General features: G+C 45.5%; 1 protein-coding gene across 1 annotated transcript in view; it reads right to left on the bottom strand.

Moving 5' to 3' along the window:
- Positions 1-20,214, bottom strand: part of Dock1 (dedicator of cytokinesis 1) — a 497,315-nt gene that overhangs the window by 162,435 nt on the left and 314,666 nt on the right. Inside the window, exon 29 of the mRNA XM_021168435.2 lies at positions 13,214-13,308. Within this exon, the coding sequence (XP_021024094.1) occupies positions 13,214-13,308 (95 nt within the window). The remainder of the gene's footprint in view (positions 1-13,213; positions 13,309-20,214) is intronic.

Here is a 20,214-nt window from a genome sequence, read left to right as displayed (position 1 = left end):
ATTTTAGATTGGCGGTTAGATGAGCACTGTTAAATACCTACTGTGTGGCGGACAAGGTACCCTGCAAGCCTCTGAGGCTGTTGGGGAGATTCCCAGAGCTGTGCTGAGAGTTTCAGATAAAGCACAGTGACTACCTTGTGAAAGGGGCTCCTATGTGGAGCAAGGATGGAGGACGTTGCCTTCCTTGTTCACACTTTGATTCGCTGAAGGAATTGTAGTGGGCATGGTTACAATTCCTTCATAGATTTGGGCATGCATCCCACATTTAAATTTTTAGAATCTGAGAACAAGGGTCGGGTTGGATTGAAGATGGAGACGACATCTTATTCAACCTTATTTTTAACCTTGTGACCGGCAGGCAGCTAACGATGGACTTTCACACTTGGTACTGAGGCCAAGCTCACTGTAAGAACAGTGTGTTCTGGTGACACTGCATTGGAGAAATGTGAAGCCTCGCTACCTGCACAGTTCCCAGAGGTGACTCTAGTCAGTGTCTATCTGCAAGTCTGCAGGACAAAATTTAAATGTCAACCAACAGAAACATTATGATGAGAGGAAGCGCTGCAGTTACTGAGCTGAGAACAGTATCTGCAGCGCGCGTGCACGCACACACACACACTCACACACACACACACACACACACACACACACTCTCTCTCACATACACACACACACTCACACTCTCTCACACACACACTCAAACGAACACACACATACACACACACACTCACACGCTCTCTCTCACACACATACACTCTCTCACACACACACTCTCTCTCACACACACATACACACACACACTCACACACACTCTCTCATACACACACACACTCTCACACACACATACACACACACACACACACTCTCTCTCTCTCTCTCTCACACACACACACTCTCTCTCTCACACACACTCACACACACACTCTCTCTCATACACACACACACCCACACATACACTCACACACACACTCTCTCTCACACACACACTCACACACACACACTTCCACAAGGCTCTTTGTGTATGTGGTTGTGTGAGTGTGTGTATAAAGAACTGTTAGCACAGAAGGAAGGAAGGGTGGGAGGGAGGAAGGAAGGAAGAGGACAAGGGAGGGAGGACAGGAATAAAGATTCTACATAGTGATAATACTATCACCAAATCTAAGCATCGTCTATACTACTACCTCAGTAGCACAACAGTGACTCCTGTTTCCAGTCCTCAGTAAGGACCCATCTATGACCAAGCCTTTGTCTTTCACTATTTCAGTGATCTTCCCAAGGAGCTTTGAGGGCAGAAGGAGTCATAGCTCACTGCTCTCAACCTAGGAGCAAGACGGGTTCCAGTCTGCTCCAGTGCATACAATTCTGGTAACCAGTGTAACCTGCCACATCTCCGAGCCTCATCTGAAGCCAGCGTGGGGCCATCCTTACAGCCTGTAGCTCTGACATGCTATCGTGTTGAGGCAGTTCCACAGTTCCATAGACCATGTTTGGGAACAAAGGGCAACTGCATAAGCCACTGAGCTTCCCAAGTCGCAGCCAATCACATATAACTACTTGAATGAAGACAGACAACAATGCTGGCTGACTTAATTATAAATCAAGTTAAGTCTGTAAATTTAATATATTCAAACGTCATAGAAATAAGTATGTAGCAGGGCGTGGTGGCGCACGCCTTTAATCCCAGCACTTGGGAAACAGAGGCAGGTGGATTTTTGAGTTCAAGGCCAGCCTGGTCTACAGAGTGAGTTCCAGGGCAGCCAGGGCTACACAGAGAAATCCTAACCCTGTGTCGAAAAACCAAAAAAATAAAAAATAAAATTTTTTTTAAAAAGTATGCTTATGGGAAAAAAGAGTTTCATTCTTCATCATGCACATCTCCAAGAAAACATCCATATTTCTAATGATCAATACCTATGACCGATTTCTTGGATATGGAGGAACAAAGACATATTTTTTTTTACATCCATAGAGATGGCCAAGGTAATAATAGCGCCTATGGTCACTTGTTAGAAGCCACCTAGGAAAAGCTATGGCTAGCAAGTGAGTTTTCTAGACATGGTCCACTGTTTTGCATGGCTGTGATAGGTACGCTCTGAGATGCAGCGTCCTCAGAGACTTCATCCCAGGATTCCTTCTAGCTGCCTAGATGCCTTTCCTGCCACTATTACATAGCCTCATGGGCATCAGACCACCATATTGGTCAGATTTCTTGCAGAATCAATATGAAGATGTACTTTCAAGGAATAATGCTGTTTCGGTGAATTGATGGTTTCATAATTCCTGATAATGATCTTATAGAATTCTTAAACTGAAATAAGTACTCTCAAACCCCCTATAGAATAAAAACTGCAAATAGAGCTCTGTAAACCTTTGTGTGCCATGGGATTAATTGCTCTAGGAAAAGAAAACAGGCTTTGAGCAAATTTACCATAGATGAAAACATTCCTTCTAGGTTAAGAATGAGGCCACTATCTGGTAACTAAAGATCAAAAAGTGGAAATGGGCAATTTATTATAGGTGCAAGGACAGGAAAATAAATGATGAACTAGTTTGTCTATATAAGACTGAAAAAGTAAGACACAAAGCAGTTGATTTGTGTCTTGACAAAACCATGTTAACTTATGACATAAAGATTATTGCTTCAAACTTAAAATGAAATTATAGGTCTAAAAAGCAGATAATGCCTGCTTAGTCAGGTCCTGGTCTCAATGGAAAGACATGTAAACAATTCTTCGCTAACTCCTTACGTTTCATCGAACTGTGACATGAACTATTATTGCCTTCAGCTTACTATGAACTTATGGAATGAAAAAATGCTTTAAAAACCATCTGATCAATTCTCCTAGGAAAGTATGAAAATGAAGAACAACAATAAAGAGGCGCTGTGGCCCTTTTTTGCTCCATCCAGTTATGTGTGTGTCTCTGAGTGGACCTGACTTTCTTCCTTTTCTTTTCTCTTTGGCTTACAAAGATTTAAGGAACTTGACTTCTCATACAGACAGGGAGAAGCGTAAGTCAATGTGTAAAGATCCCAAGTAAGTAAGTTTCTTTTCTAATTTCCCTGAACTACCAGCAGGAGTTCATTGCCAGCAGCAATCAGCTGTCGGCCCCTGAACAGTAACAGAGAGTTAAACATCAGAGGTCATCAGCTCCTGTTCTGCCTATCTGGGTTCCACCTCACTACCTGACTGCTGGGGCAGGACCCAGGCAGTCACAGCAGATTAGGCTTCAGTGACACACTCCGTTCCTATTAGCTCATTCATGTTCATAACACTCCTTCCATTTTTGGTTCAACTCTTAATTAAAGTTTCAGCCTAGGGTAAATTTACCAGCCTCCTTGAAGCTGGCCAGTGGAGGAGTCTGGGTGGACATGGTGCTGGAGTTCCCTCTTTGTTGCTGGGATAGAGCACAGGGTCAAAAACAGCTTAGGGAGGGGAGGAAAGGATTTATTTCAACTTACACTGCTGAATAGCACTCCGTCTTGGAGGGCAGTCAAGGCAGGGACCAGAGGCAGGATCTGAAGCAGAAACCGAGAAAGAACACTGCTTGCCAGAACCTGCTCTGGTTCACACTGAGCCATCTTTCTTACGCAGCAGTCCAGCCCCACTTGCATAGAGATGGTTTCCACCCAGAGTGGCTGTCTCCTACATTAAACCTCAGGCAAGTTCTTTTTGGTCATGTTTTCCCTTCCCCCAATTTCTCCTAGATCCTCCTCATCTAAGTTATGTTTCTATTGCTGTAACAGAACCATGAACAAGACCACTTTAAAGCCATTATTTATTCTACCAGGTGGGTCAGGAACATCCCTGAGCTCCGCTCAGTAGATGCCAGAAACCCTCTATCCCAAAATACAGCAGCCAAAGTCTATATGGACACAGCCCCTTTGGCCTCTAGGGGATGGGGGTGGGGTGGGTTGGGGTGGGGAATCTCAATTCATTTAGCCACCAAAAGGATACCTAAGGCACTGCCAGGCAACTCAGCAAGTTCGTTGCTTTGATTCCCTTCAAGCTTTTTGTTGGTTTATTTGTTCATCTGCTTTGGAGGAAGTCCTACTACACAATCCACACTTTCTCTCATCTACTCCATAATCCAGACTGAACTGACCTGAAACTTTGTTCTTCCTGCCTCTGCCACAATCAATGTTCCCTCACCTGGTCTTTCTTAGTCCTCAGCCAGTGCAGGCCCTTAAACGGTATAGATTTTTCTAGGTCCCAAGACTGTAATGAATGAGAATTTAGGACAGGTCTAACCTGGGATGTGTGTGTTGGGGGGCAACAGATGGCTATGAAGAAATGGTTTCCCTTCAGTTTGTTTGCCTCCTAGAGATGCCTCATGCACTGGACAGAGAGGACACTTGGCTTCTGCTCTCATGAAGTGCAGGGCATCCTTCACTGCCAAGGGCCAATGGGACAGAGAGAGACGGTGGCTGAGAGCTCCCACTGTGCAGAGGTGGCTGAAAGCTCACATGGCGCAGAGGTATGCACAGTATGCTCACTATTCCCCGGCAGATGCTGCCTTTTCAAACTCCCTCTGAAGTGAGTGTCCCTAAGTAAGAGACCTGAGAGCCCTTCATCACTAGCAGCTCTTGAAGAGCGGTTTGATTCCTCATCTTGGAATTAAATAAAGAGGCAATTCGAATCAACCTCACCGGTAGAAAATATCTATGCTACGTGCAATAAATTAGTTATAAACAACCAGGTTTAAAAAAAAAATCAGAAAATGGTTTGTTTCAATCATGCAAAGAGCAAAATAATTAAAAATAGTCAAAAGAACATAATAAAGAGGAAGGGAATTTTGAGAGGTAGAAGGGTGTGGCTTGGAGGTTCCCACAACCTGGGGAAGCTGGCTTTGCTATGCTGTCCACACCACACAGGGGTCCAAAAGCTGCCTAGGGGGAAGAGCTCGTGCCCTTGCCCTCTACTCCCACCAGCTTCTAAGAATAACAGAAAAGGAATGTGAAGTCTGCAGGATTGCTGGCGCTTTCTGGACATAGCAGTCTGAGCCTCATTCCTGGTCCCAAAGCTACCTATCTGAAAATCTCAGCACACCAAGATGGCCAGTCTCAAAGGAATAAAAACCCTGTGACTTTAGTAGGCAAATGAGCTAGAAGACTAGGGACCCCTAGAGGACAGGTTATGGTCTCAGCTGGAGCACATGTCAGACAGAGCCCAGTTCATTAGAAAGACCATAGGTTCAGTTTTCTGAGGAAGCTCCAGACTGACTTCCAGAGTGGTTGTACAAGCTTGCAATCCCACCAGCAATGGACGAGTGTTCCTCTTTCTCCACATCCTCGCCAGCATCTGCTGTCACATGAATTTTTGATCTTAGCCATTCTGACTGGTGTGAGGTAGAATCTCAAGGTTGTTTTGACTTGCATTTCCCTGATGATTAAGGATGTTGAACATTTTTTCAGGTGCTTCTCAGTGATTCGGTATCCCTCAGTTGAGAATTACCTGAAGATCCAGCAATATCTCTCTTGGGCATATACCAAGAAGAAGTTCTAACTGGTAATAAGAACACATGCTCCACTATGTTCATAGCAGCCTTATTTATAATAGCCAGAAGCTGGAAAGAAGACAGATGTCCCTCAGCAGAGGAATGGAGTACTACTCATATTTACACAATGGAGTACTACTCATATATTAAAAACAATGAATTTATGAAATTCTTGGACAAATGGATGTATCTGAAGGATATCATCCTTAGTGAGGTAACCCAATCACAAAAGAAGTCATTAGATATGCACTTACAGATAAGTGGATATTAGCCCAGAAACATAGAACACCCAAGATACAATTTGCAAAACACAAGAAAATCGAGAAGGAAGACCAATGGGTGGATACGTCATTCCTCCTTAGAATAGGGAACAAAATAACCATGAAAGGAGTTACAGAGACAAAGTTTGGAGCTAAGACGAAAGGATGGACTACCCAGAGACTACCCCACCCGGGGATCCATCCCATAATCAGCCACCAAACCCAGACATTATTGCATATGCCAGCAAGATTTTGCTGAAGGGACCCTGGTATAGCTGTCTCATATGAGGCTATGCCTGTACCTGGCAAATACAGAAGTGAATGCTCACAGTCATCTATAAGATGGAACACAGGGCCCCTAATGGAGAAGCTAGAGAAAGCACCCAAGGAGCTGAAGGGGTCTGCAACCCTATAGGTGGAACAATAATATGAACTAACCAGTACCCCTGAGCTCGTGTCTCTAGCTGCATATGTAGCAGAAGATGGCCTAGTCGGCCATCACNGGGAAGAGAGGCCCCTTGGTATTGCAAACTTNATATGCCCCAGTACAGGGGAATGCCAGGGCCAAGACGCGGGAGTAGGTGGGTAGGGGAGCATGGCGGGGGGGGGGGGGGGGATAGGGAACTTTTGGGATAGCATTTGAAATTTGAAATGTATATAAAGAAAATATCTAATAAAAAAACTAAAAAAAAAAAAAAAAAAAAAAAAAAAAAAAAAAAAAGAAAAGGAAAGACCATAGGTTCAGACCCAGAGTGTGAGCCAAGGTTACAGGACCTCAGGGAACCTTCCTTCCAGAATGTTTGTGACTGAGTTTCACTGTATCTTCCTTCATTAAATGTTGGTCCTCTGATAGTTATGCTTCCAAGGTGCAGACACCAACCACAAAAGGGAAAGGTAATTCATAGGTGAGCCTAAAACTCCTATTAAGCTACCAGGAAAGCTAGGCAATAGAAAAAGAAACACAAAGTAACAAGGTACCTGGAACCATGGGCTTCAAAGAAAGAGTCAGGCTCTCAAGATGTACAACATCTGCCATCTGGATCCTCCACACTCCCCTATCTCCATAAAGTTGGGTTCCATTGTGCAGGTTCCTCCATCCCCACCCCCACCTTTAAGCCCTCAGCACAGTAAGACTAAAAACTACCAGTTCCTCTACAGCAAGGAAACCAGTGGGGAGCTACCTCACAGTCGGTGCTACAAATCATTCCTTTCTGAGCACTGGCATGATAGATCCTAAGAAATCCAGCACGGCTAAAGTGGAACCCCTTCCTAAGGCTTAGGGCACATGCCTGATTAACACTGGCAGAAAGATCAGCAAGCATGTTATCTGGATGCCAACAAAGCTGATGGATTCTACCCAGGTGTGGGAAAATATGTGATATTTAAAAGAAGAGAAATTGCTACATGGAAAAAGCAGCCATGAGCATCTTAACTCATGAGATGTGAGTTTTGTATCGTGCATGTTCAGTTGCTAAAAGCCTAAGTGCTATGCTGTCTGAATCAGTAGGGAAAGATGGAGGGGCGGGGGAGAGAGAAGAGAAGGAGGAAGAGGAGGAAGAGGAACAAGAAGAGCAGCTCACAACTTTCTGTAAATCCAACAACCTCATGCATACATATATGCAGGCAAAATGCCAATGCATGAAAAATAAAAATAAATAATAATAAAATAAAGCCAGGTGGTGGTTGTACATGTCTTGAATCCTAGCACTTGGGAAGCAGAGGCAGGCTCAAGGCCAGTCACGTCTACAGAGTGAGTTCCAGGACAGCCAGAGCTACATACACAGAGAAATCCTGTCTTGAAAACCAACTAACCAAACAAACGAAAATCAATCAACCAACCAACTAACCAAAATCCATGACCGACACATACACATGAAATAAACAATATATTCTTACAAACTGTAAGCAGAGGTGAAATTCTAGAGCATGAAATTACAAATGGCAAGATTACATAGTTCCCAATACAAGGGACCTAATAATATATTTTGGTGCTCAAATGCTCAACCACTAAACAGGAATAAAGAAATAAAGAAAGGAATAAAGCAGGTCTGGGGCCAACTCCACACTGGGGCCAACTCCACACTGGGGCCAACTCCACACTGGGGCCGGGGAGATCGTCGGACAGTAAAGGGTTTACCTTGCAAGCTTAAAGTCCTGAGTTCTGATCCTCCAAACTCCAAAATGAAGAGGCAGATAGATGTGTTAGCACATAATTGTAATTCCCGCCCTGGGGAGACAGGGACAGGCAGATGTCTGCATTTTGCTGACCTAAGGGCCGAGTTTCAGGCCAGTAAGAGATCCTGTCTCAAAGATCACCGGGAATGGCACATGAGAATGGACACCTAGGATGTCCCTTGGTCTCCACAGGCATCTGTACACACATAGACAAGCATACACACAACCAAAGAAGTTTCCCATTTGTTAAGCTTAGTTTCTCAACAACTCGAATCACAGCCAAGCCTTGTTAGGGCCCTGTACTGACTGCTAAGAAGTGTCTATTTGTTTCTGAGAGGCATCATTAGTTCTCAGCAGATGTTTGCCCTCTGCCACTTTCTTGCTCAACATCTCTCAGGGAATGACCCTCATGATGAACAGTTGGGGTTCTCTGGAGAATAACAAGGGCTGTTTCCTTGTCCACCATCCGGCAAGAATTTGGCAACCACTGTGCCTTCTTCCATACCCTTACTTCCCTTGCTGAGTACTAGGAAGTTTCAAGTCCACTCAGTAATTTTATATCCATGGATTTTCAAAAGTCCTCTATGCAAGTGTGCAGGATGTGCACCACGGTCTATAATCAGTCTCCTTTAGGCCCCAACTCAACCTAAAAGAGACCAGCCAGCCTCAAATACAAAATCCACACTGACATGAGGGATACTTGAAACCACTGACAATCACAGCTGTCCACAGTGATGGTTCTGAGAAGGACATAGTGTTGATTTTGCTCAGTTTCCACCTGAGAGAGGAGGGCCTGCTCCTAGCAAGGCCCACAGGGGAATTTCAGTGGGAGTGGTTAAAGTTTTAAAACTTCTGTCACCAAGTGCTCATCACTGGCAAATGCAGAAACAGTTCTGCTACCTTCTCTGTAGTCAGTATGAAGAGGAAGCTGAATTCCATGAAGCTGTAAAATCATCCAGAGCACTGTCCTTTCTCTCACCCGATGTGTGAGGCAGAAATGTGTCTCACAGGCCAAATGAAAGCAATCTATAACGTTTCCCTGAGGTGTAGAAGAATTCTGTCCACCAGACAGACCTCCTACCAGGGCCCAGCCATGGCAAAATCCTAGTGTGCATAATGGGCACACAAACCCAGTGCCACTGGGGTGAGTGAGCACAAGCTCAGGGCCAGAGGAGACACAGCAAGTTGGTTACATTTCCAGTAGCAGCTAACACAGTCATGACTTCATGAATGAGTGTGCAGCTGTGGGATGTGCCACATACACTCAAAGCACCAATAAAGAAAAGACAGTCATGTGAGAGCCAGGGCAGCTGTAATGCTCAGTTGCTGAATGGAAGGAACCCTGGGGGCTTCCAAGAAAATAGCACCCATGAATTCTGGGTAGACTATGAAGCACTCTGGAAGCCAGCACAAAGATACCATCTGACTGCTTCTGAGCTGTGCTTATCTTAAATGTCATCTTGCCACCTGGCACTATCATACTGGAGCTCAGGGCCATAATGTCAGGCCATTGCTAGTCTGTCACTATCGTAACTTGGCAACCAAGCCGTGGCTGTCCTTGGGCTCCTCGTGCAGCCCTAACATCCTTGGTTTGCAAGCTTGTTGCACCACATCAAATGGGTGCTGTCTTTAATTCTAGTTTATGAGCCCTGAACATCAAGGAGCAGTTTGTTCACAGACAAAGCCAAATGAGCACAGGGATATTTAAGAGACCAGAGAGGCTGATTGGGTCGATTTCTAAGCCGTGGGTGGTAAAACTGCATGTCCAGCTGTGCCATTAAAACTTAAATACAGACACAGGAAGCTCCTGGGAACCACAGTTTAGTACTGTACAGAGGGAAGGAAGGCTGGAGTGAGCAACAAGGAGAGTGGCATGAGCAATGCTGGAAATGGGGGACATAGTCACCACAGACAGATGACAGACAGATAGACAGACACCCTCCTACCCACCCACATACATACATACATACATACATACATACAAACACACAGCAAAGGCAGGCAGAAATCATGTAGAAAACATACGTGGTGGTTAACCTGGACTGTCACCTGGATGGGATTTAGAATCACCATGGAGATAAACCCCTGGGGACATCTCTGAGACACTTTCTAGACAGGGAGACGGAAGGTGGCAAGGCTGCCTGTGGATGTGAGGGAATGGGCTGGGGTCCCAGACTCAAGCGAAAGGAGAAAGGAGCTGCAGAGCAGCACTGAACCTGCGCAGATTCTTGGCTATGGGCACAGTGTGACCAGCTGCCTCACACACATGGTTTTCTGCTGCCATGCCTTCCCTGCCAGGATGGACTGCACCTTTGAACCATGAGCTAGAACAGAAATGTCCTCCCTTAAGTTGCTTTTGCCCGGTATTTTCTCATAGCAACAAGAAAAAAAAATGTATGTATGTATGTATGTATGTATGTATGCATGTATGAATGTGTGTGAGTGGTAGTTGTTCAGTTCATAAGACTGAATATCTCAGAAGTCCGAGCCTGGCGATAGAGTCCCAAAGAGGTCCTAGAAAGCTATCGTTTACAGTCCACGTTGCATTTCCAAAGGAGGAGATTCTAATACCGGCATTTAAGGGAAGGCATGGACCATAAACCAGCCTGCTGTCTCCAAAGAGCTGTAAGAACCTCACCTCTGGCCTGGTGGAGGTGAGGGGTCAGGATGCTTCTGTTTTAGCTTCTCTTTGAACTTGTGATCAGTCCGCCTCCACCTCCCAAGTGCTGGGATTACAGGCTTCCACATCTGGGTTCACACAGCGGTGCAGGGGGCTGGGGATCAAGCCCAGTACTTAGTGCACAATGGGCAAACATGGGTGAGCTACATCCCCAGTCTGGGACGAGGCTCCCTTACACATTACTGACTCAGCTTCTGCACATCAATGCTGTGCATTCTGGTATCTGCATCCCACGGGGTATGGGAACAACTTTGCCAGTTCTCTGTGCCCACATGCGATGGGCATCAAGAAAGGGTGGCTCTTCCACAGGTTACCTTGCCTTGAAACTTGTCCCTCTGAAAAATATTAACTGTGGCTTTGCTGTGATTTTTAAGGGTTAGGGTCTCCTCAAATAGAAGAGCCTTTATATGAGCTCCCAACTCAGTCACACATTGGTAAGAACACACACACCCTTGCATGACTATAGAAAGCACCAAGGGAGGAAAGATGGACAGGTGGGCCTGGTGACTCAGGAGTTTTTGTTACTAGACACTCTGGTGCAGTACTCTGTGTAATACAGATAACAAAATGGGCAGACTGGACAGACGGGGATACACACACACACACACACACACACACACACCCTTTATCATGATTTCCTTAGGACTGCAGCCTCTATGCACAGTGTATCAGAGACTAGGACAATGTCATAAGCTTCACTTAGTGTCACTTATCCCCAGAAGTATCAATGGCTCAGCAACAGGAGCAGGAAGTGACCTCTCCTTCTCAGGTCATCTTCCTCAATGCAAAAGCCTTGGGCACACCAATTCAAAACTGAAAAAGTCTTTCTGCTGAAGCTGACAATACAGTGAACACTCGATGCTGCCCACCTACTGTAGCCCATCACATGGCTAAACCAGCAGGGAGCATCCAGTGAGCAGGAGGCGGTTGATACTGCTTAATCAGTCCACAGTTCTGGCGACCACAGAACATAAGATACTTTCTTGCTGCACAAAAAGCAGAATGGCTCCAAAGAATCTTGGTGTCTCCAGATTTGCAGTGCTGTGTGGATGGAGCCACAGACCATGGTGACTCATTTAGTTCTGGGGCAGCTGAGGCTCCCTCTAAGGCAAGGTTGGAGGGAGGGTGTAGTTGATGGAGTAGCAAGAAGAAGTGATACAAGGATGCTTTGAAAACTAAAAACAACCTGTTGATCTTAAAAGCATCACAAAAATAAATGTGTGAGTATATTTTATGCCCCCCCCCCCCCACCAACACATTGGTGGACCACGGAAGGGCGATTCAACTACAGGGAAAAGGTCATATCTGAGCTTCATTAGAGGAGTTACCACTCAGGGTATGGAATTCACAACCTTGGCACTGACGAGTACGTGGCTGCCCTTCGGGAGAGAGCAGAAGCCAAGTCCACCCTAGGGATCATGGCAAGCAATCCACACCTGCTACCCCCACTCCACCCCAGTGTTCAGTTGCCTATTCTAAGCAATGTTGCCATGCTATCCCTAAGTCTATACAATGGATTTTGTACATGGTTCTAAGACAGTGGGGATTTGTTTCAGATTCTGATGTTGATTTGTTTGTTGTTTTGGATGAGAAATAAACCCATTAAAAGCACTATATACAGTTCCAGGAGGATGTGGAATTTCCAGCCACAAAAATAAACCCTAAGGGCAAGAAAGGAATAGTACACTGTTGGGTTGGATCTCAGCCTCCACAGTAGGACAGGGATGTCAAGAGACAGGCAGAGGGCTAGATGATGTGATAGGTGGAAGGATGGAAGCAGAGGTCAAGACCCCTGTTTCAACCAGTCAGGGGTGACTGGAGCAGACCCCAGCCTGGTGGCCAGGACTGATGGCAGTGTCATGTGACTTCAGAGGTACAGCATTCCCTCAGTAGATCCTTGTCAGAGGTCTGCTGGGAATCCAAGCCATCTGAGGAACACAAGGCCCCAACACCGTCTCTACTGTTATAAGAGGAGTAGAAGCCAGGAAAGGTCTCTGTTGCCACAGATTGCTCTACTCCACAGATAGCCAGAAAGGCAAAGCCAGGCAGGCAGGTGTGGTACCCTTAACCCTGTTCTTCCAGTGACTGGAAGCTGGGGGCAGGAGAACTGGGAGTACAAGGCTAGATTTAACTACATTGTGAGTTTGAGGGCAGTTCAAAATACATGGGGCTCTAAGGAAAACAAACCAAAACAAAAGAAAAAGTCAAAGCCACAGGGAGCTATAAGCTAACACTGCAAGGAGAGACATGGACCTATTAGGAAGGCTAAAGGACACCCAGGCCCCTTCTTCCCATTTATAGCCAAACTGACTTCTGATAACCAACAACCTTAATCCACAGCCACCATTGAATCCTTGTCTCAGATTGTATCAGCAGCATCTGAGGGCAGCCCTGGTTCTCCCCCTGCAGGGACATACTGATCTAGCGGCAGAGTCCCATGCTGGCATTAGGACACTCCCAGGATCTACATGTTCACAGTTCCATATAACCACGGGCACCACAGAAGGCATAGAGTACCTCAGCAGACACCTGAGAACCCAGCCGCAGCACCACGGCCACCAGATGCGATGGAGGCAAGATGCAGGATTCAGGCTGAACTTACTTGTTCTGCATCGTGTTCATGATCACCCAGTCGAAGGGGTAGACATTCTTCCCGATGAGGTTCTTAAACATGATGAATGTCTCCATCAGAAAATCCTGCAATGAGACAACACAGCGGTCAGGAAGCCCACCAGGAGCAGGGTGAACCCTCTCCCTGATGATGAGATTATAAAAGATCCCATTATTTTTAGCTGAAGGAAAACATTCTAGAAGCAAATGAAGATGTATTTCTCTGGAGCTCTATACTGCTTCTGTCTGTTTACCTGGGCACCTCCCGCTTGAGATAGCTTTTTCAAGGATAGATGTTGAAATAGTCCCTGGGAATGTCTCTATGGCAGTTAAAAAAAGATCCCCAAGGGTTATAAATATACATTTGTGCCTCTTCTGCTTACAGGAAAACATGGATTTTATAAACCTATCAGGCAGGCTGTGGCATTCTCTCATGTTTATCCTAAATCCATTTTTCACTACATCAAAACTCCCAGAGATTGGTATATTGTGATCCCCAGCCTTTCTTTTTGTAATTTAAAGCTTGCCTTGACCCTCTGCACACACGCAGTGTGCAGCTGACCACGTGAGTAAGGAGACATTTTGCCCCACCGCTCCATAGTTAAGCCATTCAGGGATGCCATTGGAATCTCATGCTCTTTGTGGGGAGTTCCCAGATCAACATAGGGCAGCAGGATGCAAGGGGTTGCCTGCTGTTTTATGCCAATTAAACACAGGCAAGGAAGCCTCTGGACGTTGGTAAGCTTGTAGCAGCTCCCTGGTTGGAATTAAGTGTAGTTCCTATTTGTGAGGACAAGTTAGTTTTGCTCTGTGCTGTTAACCTGAGCCCTATCAAGGTCTTCTGGGAAGTCCCCATGTGTGCTCGGGACCCAGGATGAGGAGAAAGGCAACAGGGACTTGGTTTAGAAAAAGTTAGAGTTGGCTAAACGAGTGGACCTTTCTCATGTTGGAATCTATTAAATCATAAGGAAGTGTTAGCTAAGAAGGGCAAGGGGGAAAATAGAATTTAAGCAGCCAAGAAGGTAATTCCCAAGTGGGAAATGCTCAAGACAGCATCATCACTTTGCAAAGAAGCACAAGTTAAGCTTGAAGACAAGCATCAGATTATAGGCAAGGTTCACATTCTTTTGGGGCCTGCTCTAGCCTCCTTCTACTGCTGAAGAAACACTCTGAGCAAGAGCAATATAGGGGAGGAATGGGCTCATCAACACAACTCAGGTATTCTACTTAGCTTCCCATTTAGCCCTTAGTTTGGAACTGCCTCAGATGGCTGGGTTGTATACTTTGTGAGCTGCATCTCTGCTTGCATGAGATTGCTAGGATTCCTGTCCATCCTTCACCTAAGTCCAATAACTGAGAGACAGGGATGGGTTTACATGCTTAGTAGATAAGCCATCTTTTCCCAGTGTCTTTTCTTTCTATGATTCACAGGCCAGCACTTAATTAGTATTGCTCAGTTGATATATGATGGAACTTGGCTAAATCAAACAGAACGCAGTCTGTGCAGTGGGAGCTGACCTCTTGTGAGGCTTATTTGTAGGGCTGAGTAACTCAGTAGTCAGGGTGGTCCAACAGAGCTGATGAGGTTTACAAAGACCTCCTTGGAAGCCTGGAATTCAGGAGTACTGAAAGAGAGAGAGCTTCATCCCTCTTGCCATTTGCATTTGAGTATTCACAGGGTGTCCAATGTAGTGAGTGGTCAGCTCTAACAAAAGCTGCAGGTGTGCTCTGGAGGCAAACAACAGCTTCTCTCTCTCTCTCTCTCTCTCTCTCTCTCTCTCTCTCTCTCTCTCTCTCTCTCTCTCTCACCATTAATTTGTTGAAAAAGTCACCTTCAGCTGGACAGCCCACAGGATCAGGATCATCTCACAGGGGATCCAAATGCAGTTCCTAGCACCTGTGCTGGGCAGCTTTCAACTGCCTGTAAGAGCTCACAACTCTCGTTCCAGAAGATACAATGCCCTCTTAAGGCTCCTGTAGACCAATCTGACATGTTCTTTCTGACACACACACACACACACACACTAACGTCACAGATGGAAGAAAGAGAGCAAGGTGAAAAGAAGAAAATAGAGACACACTAAAGCTCAGTGTGGTGGTCTATGATGGCAATCCCAGCACTCAGCAGACTGAGACTGGAGAATCACAGTAAGTTTAAGGCTAACCTGGGCTATAAGCAAACCATACAGAGCCATCTAGATAGGACTCTGAGTCTGGGGGTGGTACAATACAGGGCGTACAGAATTCATTATAAATTGAGAGCTGTGTGTGACTCCATAATGGGCTCAGAATAAAATTCACACAAAACATAATGGCTCTCAAAACAAAGACGCACCAAAGGATGGAAGGTTGCTAGCACGGCCCAAGAGTTCCTGGTTGGTATTTTCCTCAGTGGCCCATTAGTGCCTCCCACAGGAAACTCCCCAGCATAGGATCAGAAACACTTCCTTTCACCTGCAACCCTTTCCCTCCACCATGGCCCACTCTGCCAGGGAAGCCACCTCACCACTGACTTAGCCTCATTTGTTCCCCCCGCCCACAAGAGCTCAGATGATAAGGGACCCCTGAAAAGACTAACTATGAGGCATGCCAGTTTGTTCTGTTTGCCTTCCACAATGCTGATAAAAAGTCACTGGGAAAGAAATCTGTACCCCTAGACTCATAGACCCAGGTAGCTCTCCTGAGGCTGCATTGCCAGGAGAGTAGCTCAGAAGCAGAGCAGGCAGGTGTGTGGAGCCTGTCTCATCTTTCCATCTAGGATGCACGCTCTATGGAAACTGGGCAACACCTCGGCTGACAGTGTCCCACGGACAGCAATACCTTGAAGACCTTGAGAGTCTCAAGTGCAGCATGTGTCTGAAGCAGTCGCATCCTTGCTGCTGGCAATTCTGCTCCCTCTATGCCCACTAATGTTCTTCCTCATCACTTTCTACGGCCACTATACCAGCCTGGTACATTCTAGAACAGGCTGATGGGCCAATGGAACAGACAAGGTAAAGTGCTATGAAGGGAAGGGGCCTAATCCCATCTATAGAAACCCTGACAGGTGTCAGAAAGAGGCTCCTACAAGGTAACTACCAAAGCAGCAAGAAGGTGAGGAAGGATTCTAGCAAGAGGGCCTAGGATACCTGGACTTGCCTGACAGCAGATCAGGCCTAGAGGACTCCACAAGGATTACCCAAGAACCAGGTAGCACATGAGAAGTTGGGCAGTACTGAGTCCATATGCGCCATTCTCTCTCCTAGCCTTTAACATACCCCTCCCCTCAACACTGTCTCCACCAGCTCTGTCCCTGCACCTCACTCTTCATCCAACACACATTTGCTATGGTCTAATGGCACAAAGGTCCCAGGAACCTTGGGTTCTTGAGTGTCATTATTCTTCCTATCTACATAATGAGTCTTATACATGAGTTTATCTTAAGGAGGTGTCAGGGTGGGGCTGGTCTCCAGACAGAAGAGGAGAGGCTAGAACTTCCAACCCTATGTATTCCAACTAGGGGGAGATTGTGCCAAAAGAACTTGCAGACAAGACTGGAGGGACTGGGCTATGGATAATCTTCTGGGAAGGATGTAGAAGTATGAATGGCCCGCCCCTCTTATTCTGTCCTGTGCAGCAGTTCCCCTTGGTTTTGCTAGAATTGTATCCTTTATAGTAAACAGGACAGAATATACAAGCATCTCCCAGAGGGCTGTGAGCTACATGGGCAAATTATGGACCTCAAGGTCAGGGTTAAAGGAACTCTTTCTTTCTTTCTGTTTTCTTGAGACAGGGTTTCTCTGTATAGCCCTGGCTGTCCTGAAACTCACTCTGTAGACCAGGCTGGCCTTGAACTCAGAAACCAGCCTGCCTCTGCCTCCCAAATGCTGAAATTAAAGGTATGCGTCACCACTGCCTGGCTAAAGGAAGTCTTATTAATAGCTGCTTAGTCAAAAGTATGGGGGCCTAGACTTACAGCTGGATCTAGGTGAGCCCTGTCATCTGTGGAATCCATGATGACATCCAGGTTGACAGTGCAGGGATGGTGCTGAACTGGAGGACATTCAGCTGGTGTCAGAGAACTGGATCATGAGGGAATCAGTGTGAAGCAAAGTATAGGCTCTTCCAGAGCCACCCAGTGGAGGGCTGGGACACACGGTTAGAACAATCTTAGGGAGCAGGGAGGCTTTGGCCAAGCTTCCTGCTTCTACTGATGCTGAGACTTAGACAGAGGGCAGCACCCAGCACTAGGCAGAAGCAAGAGAGGTTCTCTGCAGCTTGAGAAAGCAAGCAGCTTCCCTGTCCTGGGAGGGATGCCTGAGTGTCACCTGTCTGGTCTTCCCCCCTAGTTGAGATTCTCTGGCTACCCTGGGGATAAAGGACCATTTGGAAGGTGACAGCAGTAGCCCTGTGGGGTTATTGGAGTGATAATGACTGTGAATGTATGTGAGAATGATTTACCCAGTGGCAGCATTTGGGGTAGGTGGCAGGGGGAAGATTGGAGGGGGGGCTGGGTAGGGTGGGGCTGAATCTGAGAATCCAGAGCTGTGCTTGTTAGAAGCAAGCAAGACTCGGGAAAACGGTTTTAGGCCATTTTCATATTGGAATACTAATTAACTTCCAATTATTTCCCAGGAAATGATCTTTTCATTTTCATGGTAATTGGGAGAGTAGAAAAATAAAATACTCTCCGCATACAGTGAGTGGGTAGGAACATATTTTCATGAAGGTTTTGATGAACTAACAACAATAAAAAAATCTTGCCGTGGGAATTTGAGACATACAAATAACAAATGCCATTTTATAATAGAAATCAAATTGTATGCAAATAATTGACTTTTCTGGATGCCTGTGTCTAAGAGGAAAAAGGAAAAAAAGAAAAACCCCTTGGGAAATTTGGTCCACAACATGCAGCCTCCGGATACTTGATCCTCTATTCTGGGAGAGAAGGTATATTCCAAGGGAAAAAGGCACTGCCATCCTGTGGTGCTTTGCATGAGAAATGTCCTCCATCATCTTAGGCATTTAAATACCTGATCTCTTGCTGGTAGCACTCTTAGGGAATGTTTAGATGGCACAGCCTTGCTGGAGGAATATGTCACAAGGAACAGCCCTGCCCCACTTCCAGTTTCCTCTCTGTTTCATGCTTGCTGCTAAACGTGTGATTTCTCTGCTGTCTGTTCCTGTTGTCAGACCTACCAGTGACTACCACTCCTCCCCAGCACCGGGAAGGACTCCTGACCCTCTGAAACTATACGCCAGAATAAAGTTTCCCTCCCTTAAGTTGACTTTGTTCATGGTGTTTTATAACAGCGACAGAAAAGTAACTCAGACTCACCCTCGGAAGCCATGTTGTCTAACTGTCCTTCATCCCACACCTAGCTAAATTCATACGGGACGTTTGTTATTGCCATGTATAGCTTTTGAGAACACGTGTGTTCTGATAATGTATCTATTGTTATCGTGGTGCTCATTTTTCAGTACAAGTAGTTTCTCTCATCCTGGAAACTTTATCATTCATCCAAGAATATCATCTCTGAAGTCTCTCAACGCTATTATTTTCACTGACTAAAGCAGGCCATAGAGGCACACTGAAGATTTAAGGATGAAATTAAATATTATGAATATTCAAGGAGATTTCACTATACTATGATTTCAAACTAATCTTAGGACATTGCGTGATATTTATTTATTTGACTATGTCCCTACTGTAAACTTCTTCTTGATATTCATAGAAAAATAAAACACAGGGACACATAAAATTGTACACATTTTTATACCCTTCTTTTCTTTCATTGGATATTTTCTATATTTATATTTTTATTGGATATTTTCTTCATTTACATCTCAAATGTTATTCCCTTTCCCAGTACCACACCCAACCCCCCCATGCCATCTCCCCTCCCCCTGCTTCTGAGGATGTTCTCCTAACCACCCACCCACTCCTGCCTCCCCACTCTGGCATTCCCCTACACTTAGGCATTGAGCCTTCATAGGACCAAGGGTCTCTCCTCCCATTGATGCCTGACAAGGCCATCCTCTGCTGCATATGTAGCTGGAGCCATGGGTCCCTTCATGTGTACTCTTTGGTTAGTGGTTTATTTCCTGGGAGCTCTGGGTAGTCTGGCTGGTTGATATTGTTGTTCTTCCTATGGGGCTGCAAACCCATACAGCTCCTTCAGTTCTTTCTCTAACTACTCCAATGGGGACCCCACACTCAGTCCAATAGTTGGCTGTGAGCATNCACCTCTATATTTGTCAGGCTCTGGCAGAGTCTCTCAGGAGACAGCTATATCAGGCTCCCGACAGCAAGCACTTCTTGGCTTCTACAATAGTATCTGGGTTGGGTTCTGTATATGGGATGGATCCCCAGGTGGGGCAGTCTTTGGATGGCCTTTCCTTCAGACTCAGCACCATACTTTGTATCCATATTTGCTCCTATGAGTATTTTGTTCCCATTTCTAAAAAGGACCTATGTGTCCGCACAATATTCCTCAGTTGAGAATTCTTTGTTTAGCTCTGTACCCCATTTTTTAATAGGGTTATTTGGTTCTCTGGAGTCTAACTTCTTGAGTTCTTTGTATATATTGGCTATTAGCCCTCTCTTTGGATTTAGGATTGGTAAAGATCTTTTCCCAGTCTGTTGGTTGCTGTTTTGTCCTATTGACAGTGTCCTTCGCCTTACAGAAGTGTTGCAATTTTATGAGGTCGCATTTGTCTATTGTAGATCTCAGAGCATAAGCCATTGGTGTTCTGTGCAGGAAAATTTTCCCTGTGTACATGAGTATGAGGTTCTTCCCCACTTTCTCTTTTATTAGTTTCAGTGTATCTGGTCTTATGTGGAGGTCCTTGATCCACTTGGACTTGAGCTTTGTACAAGGAGATATGAATGGATCAATTTGCATTCTTCTATATGCTAACCACCAGTTGAACCAGCACCATTTGTTGAAAATAATGTCTTTTTTTCCACTGGATGGCTTTAGCTCCTTTGTCAAAGATCAAGTGACCATAGGT

This window comes from Mus caroli, chromosome 7, assembly GCF_900094665.2.
Source record: "Mus caroli chromosome 7, CAROLI_EIJ_v1.1, whole genome shotgun sequence".
Taxonomy (NCBI): Eukaryota; Metazoa; Chordata; class Mammalia; order Rodentia; family Muridae; genus Mus; species Mus caroli.
The sequence above is the reverse complement of the archived record's forward strand: the minus strand, read 5'-3'. Positions and strand labels throughout refer to the sequence as shown.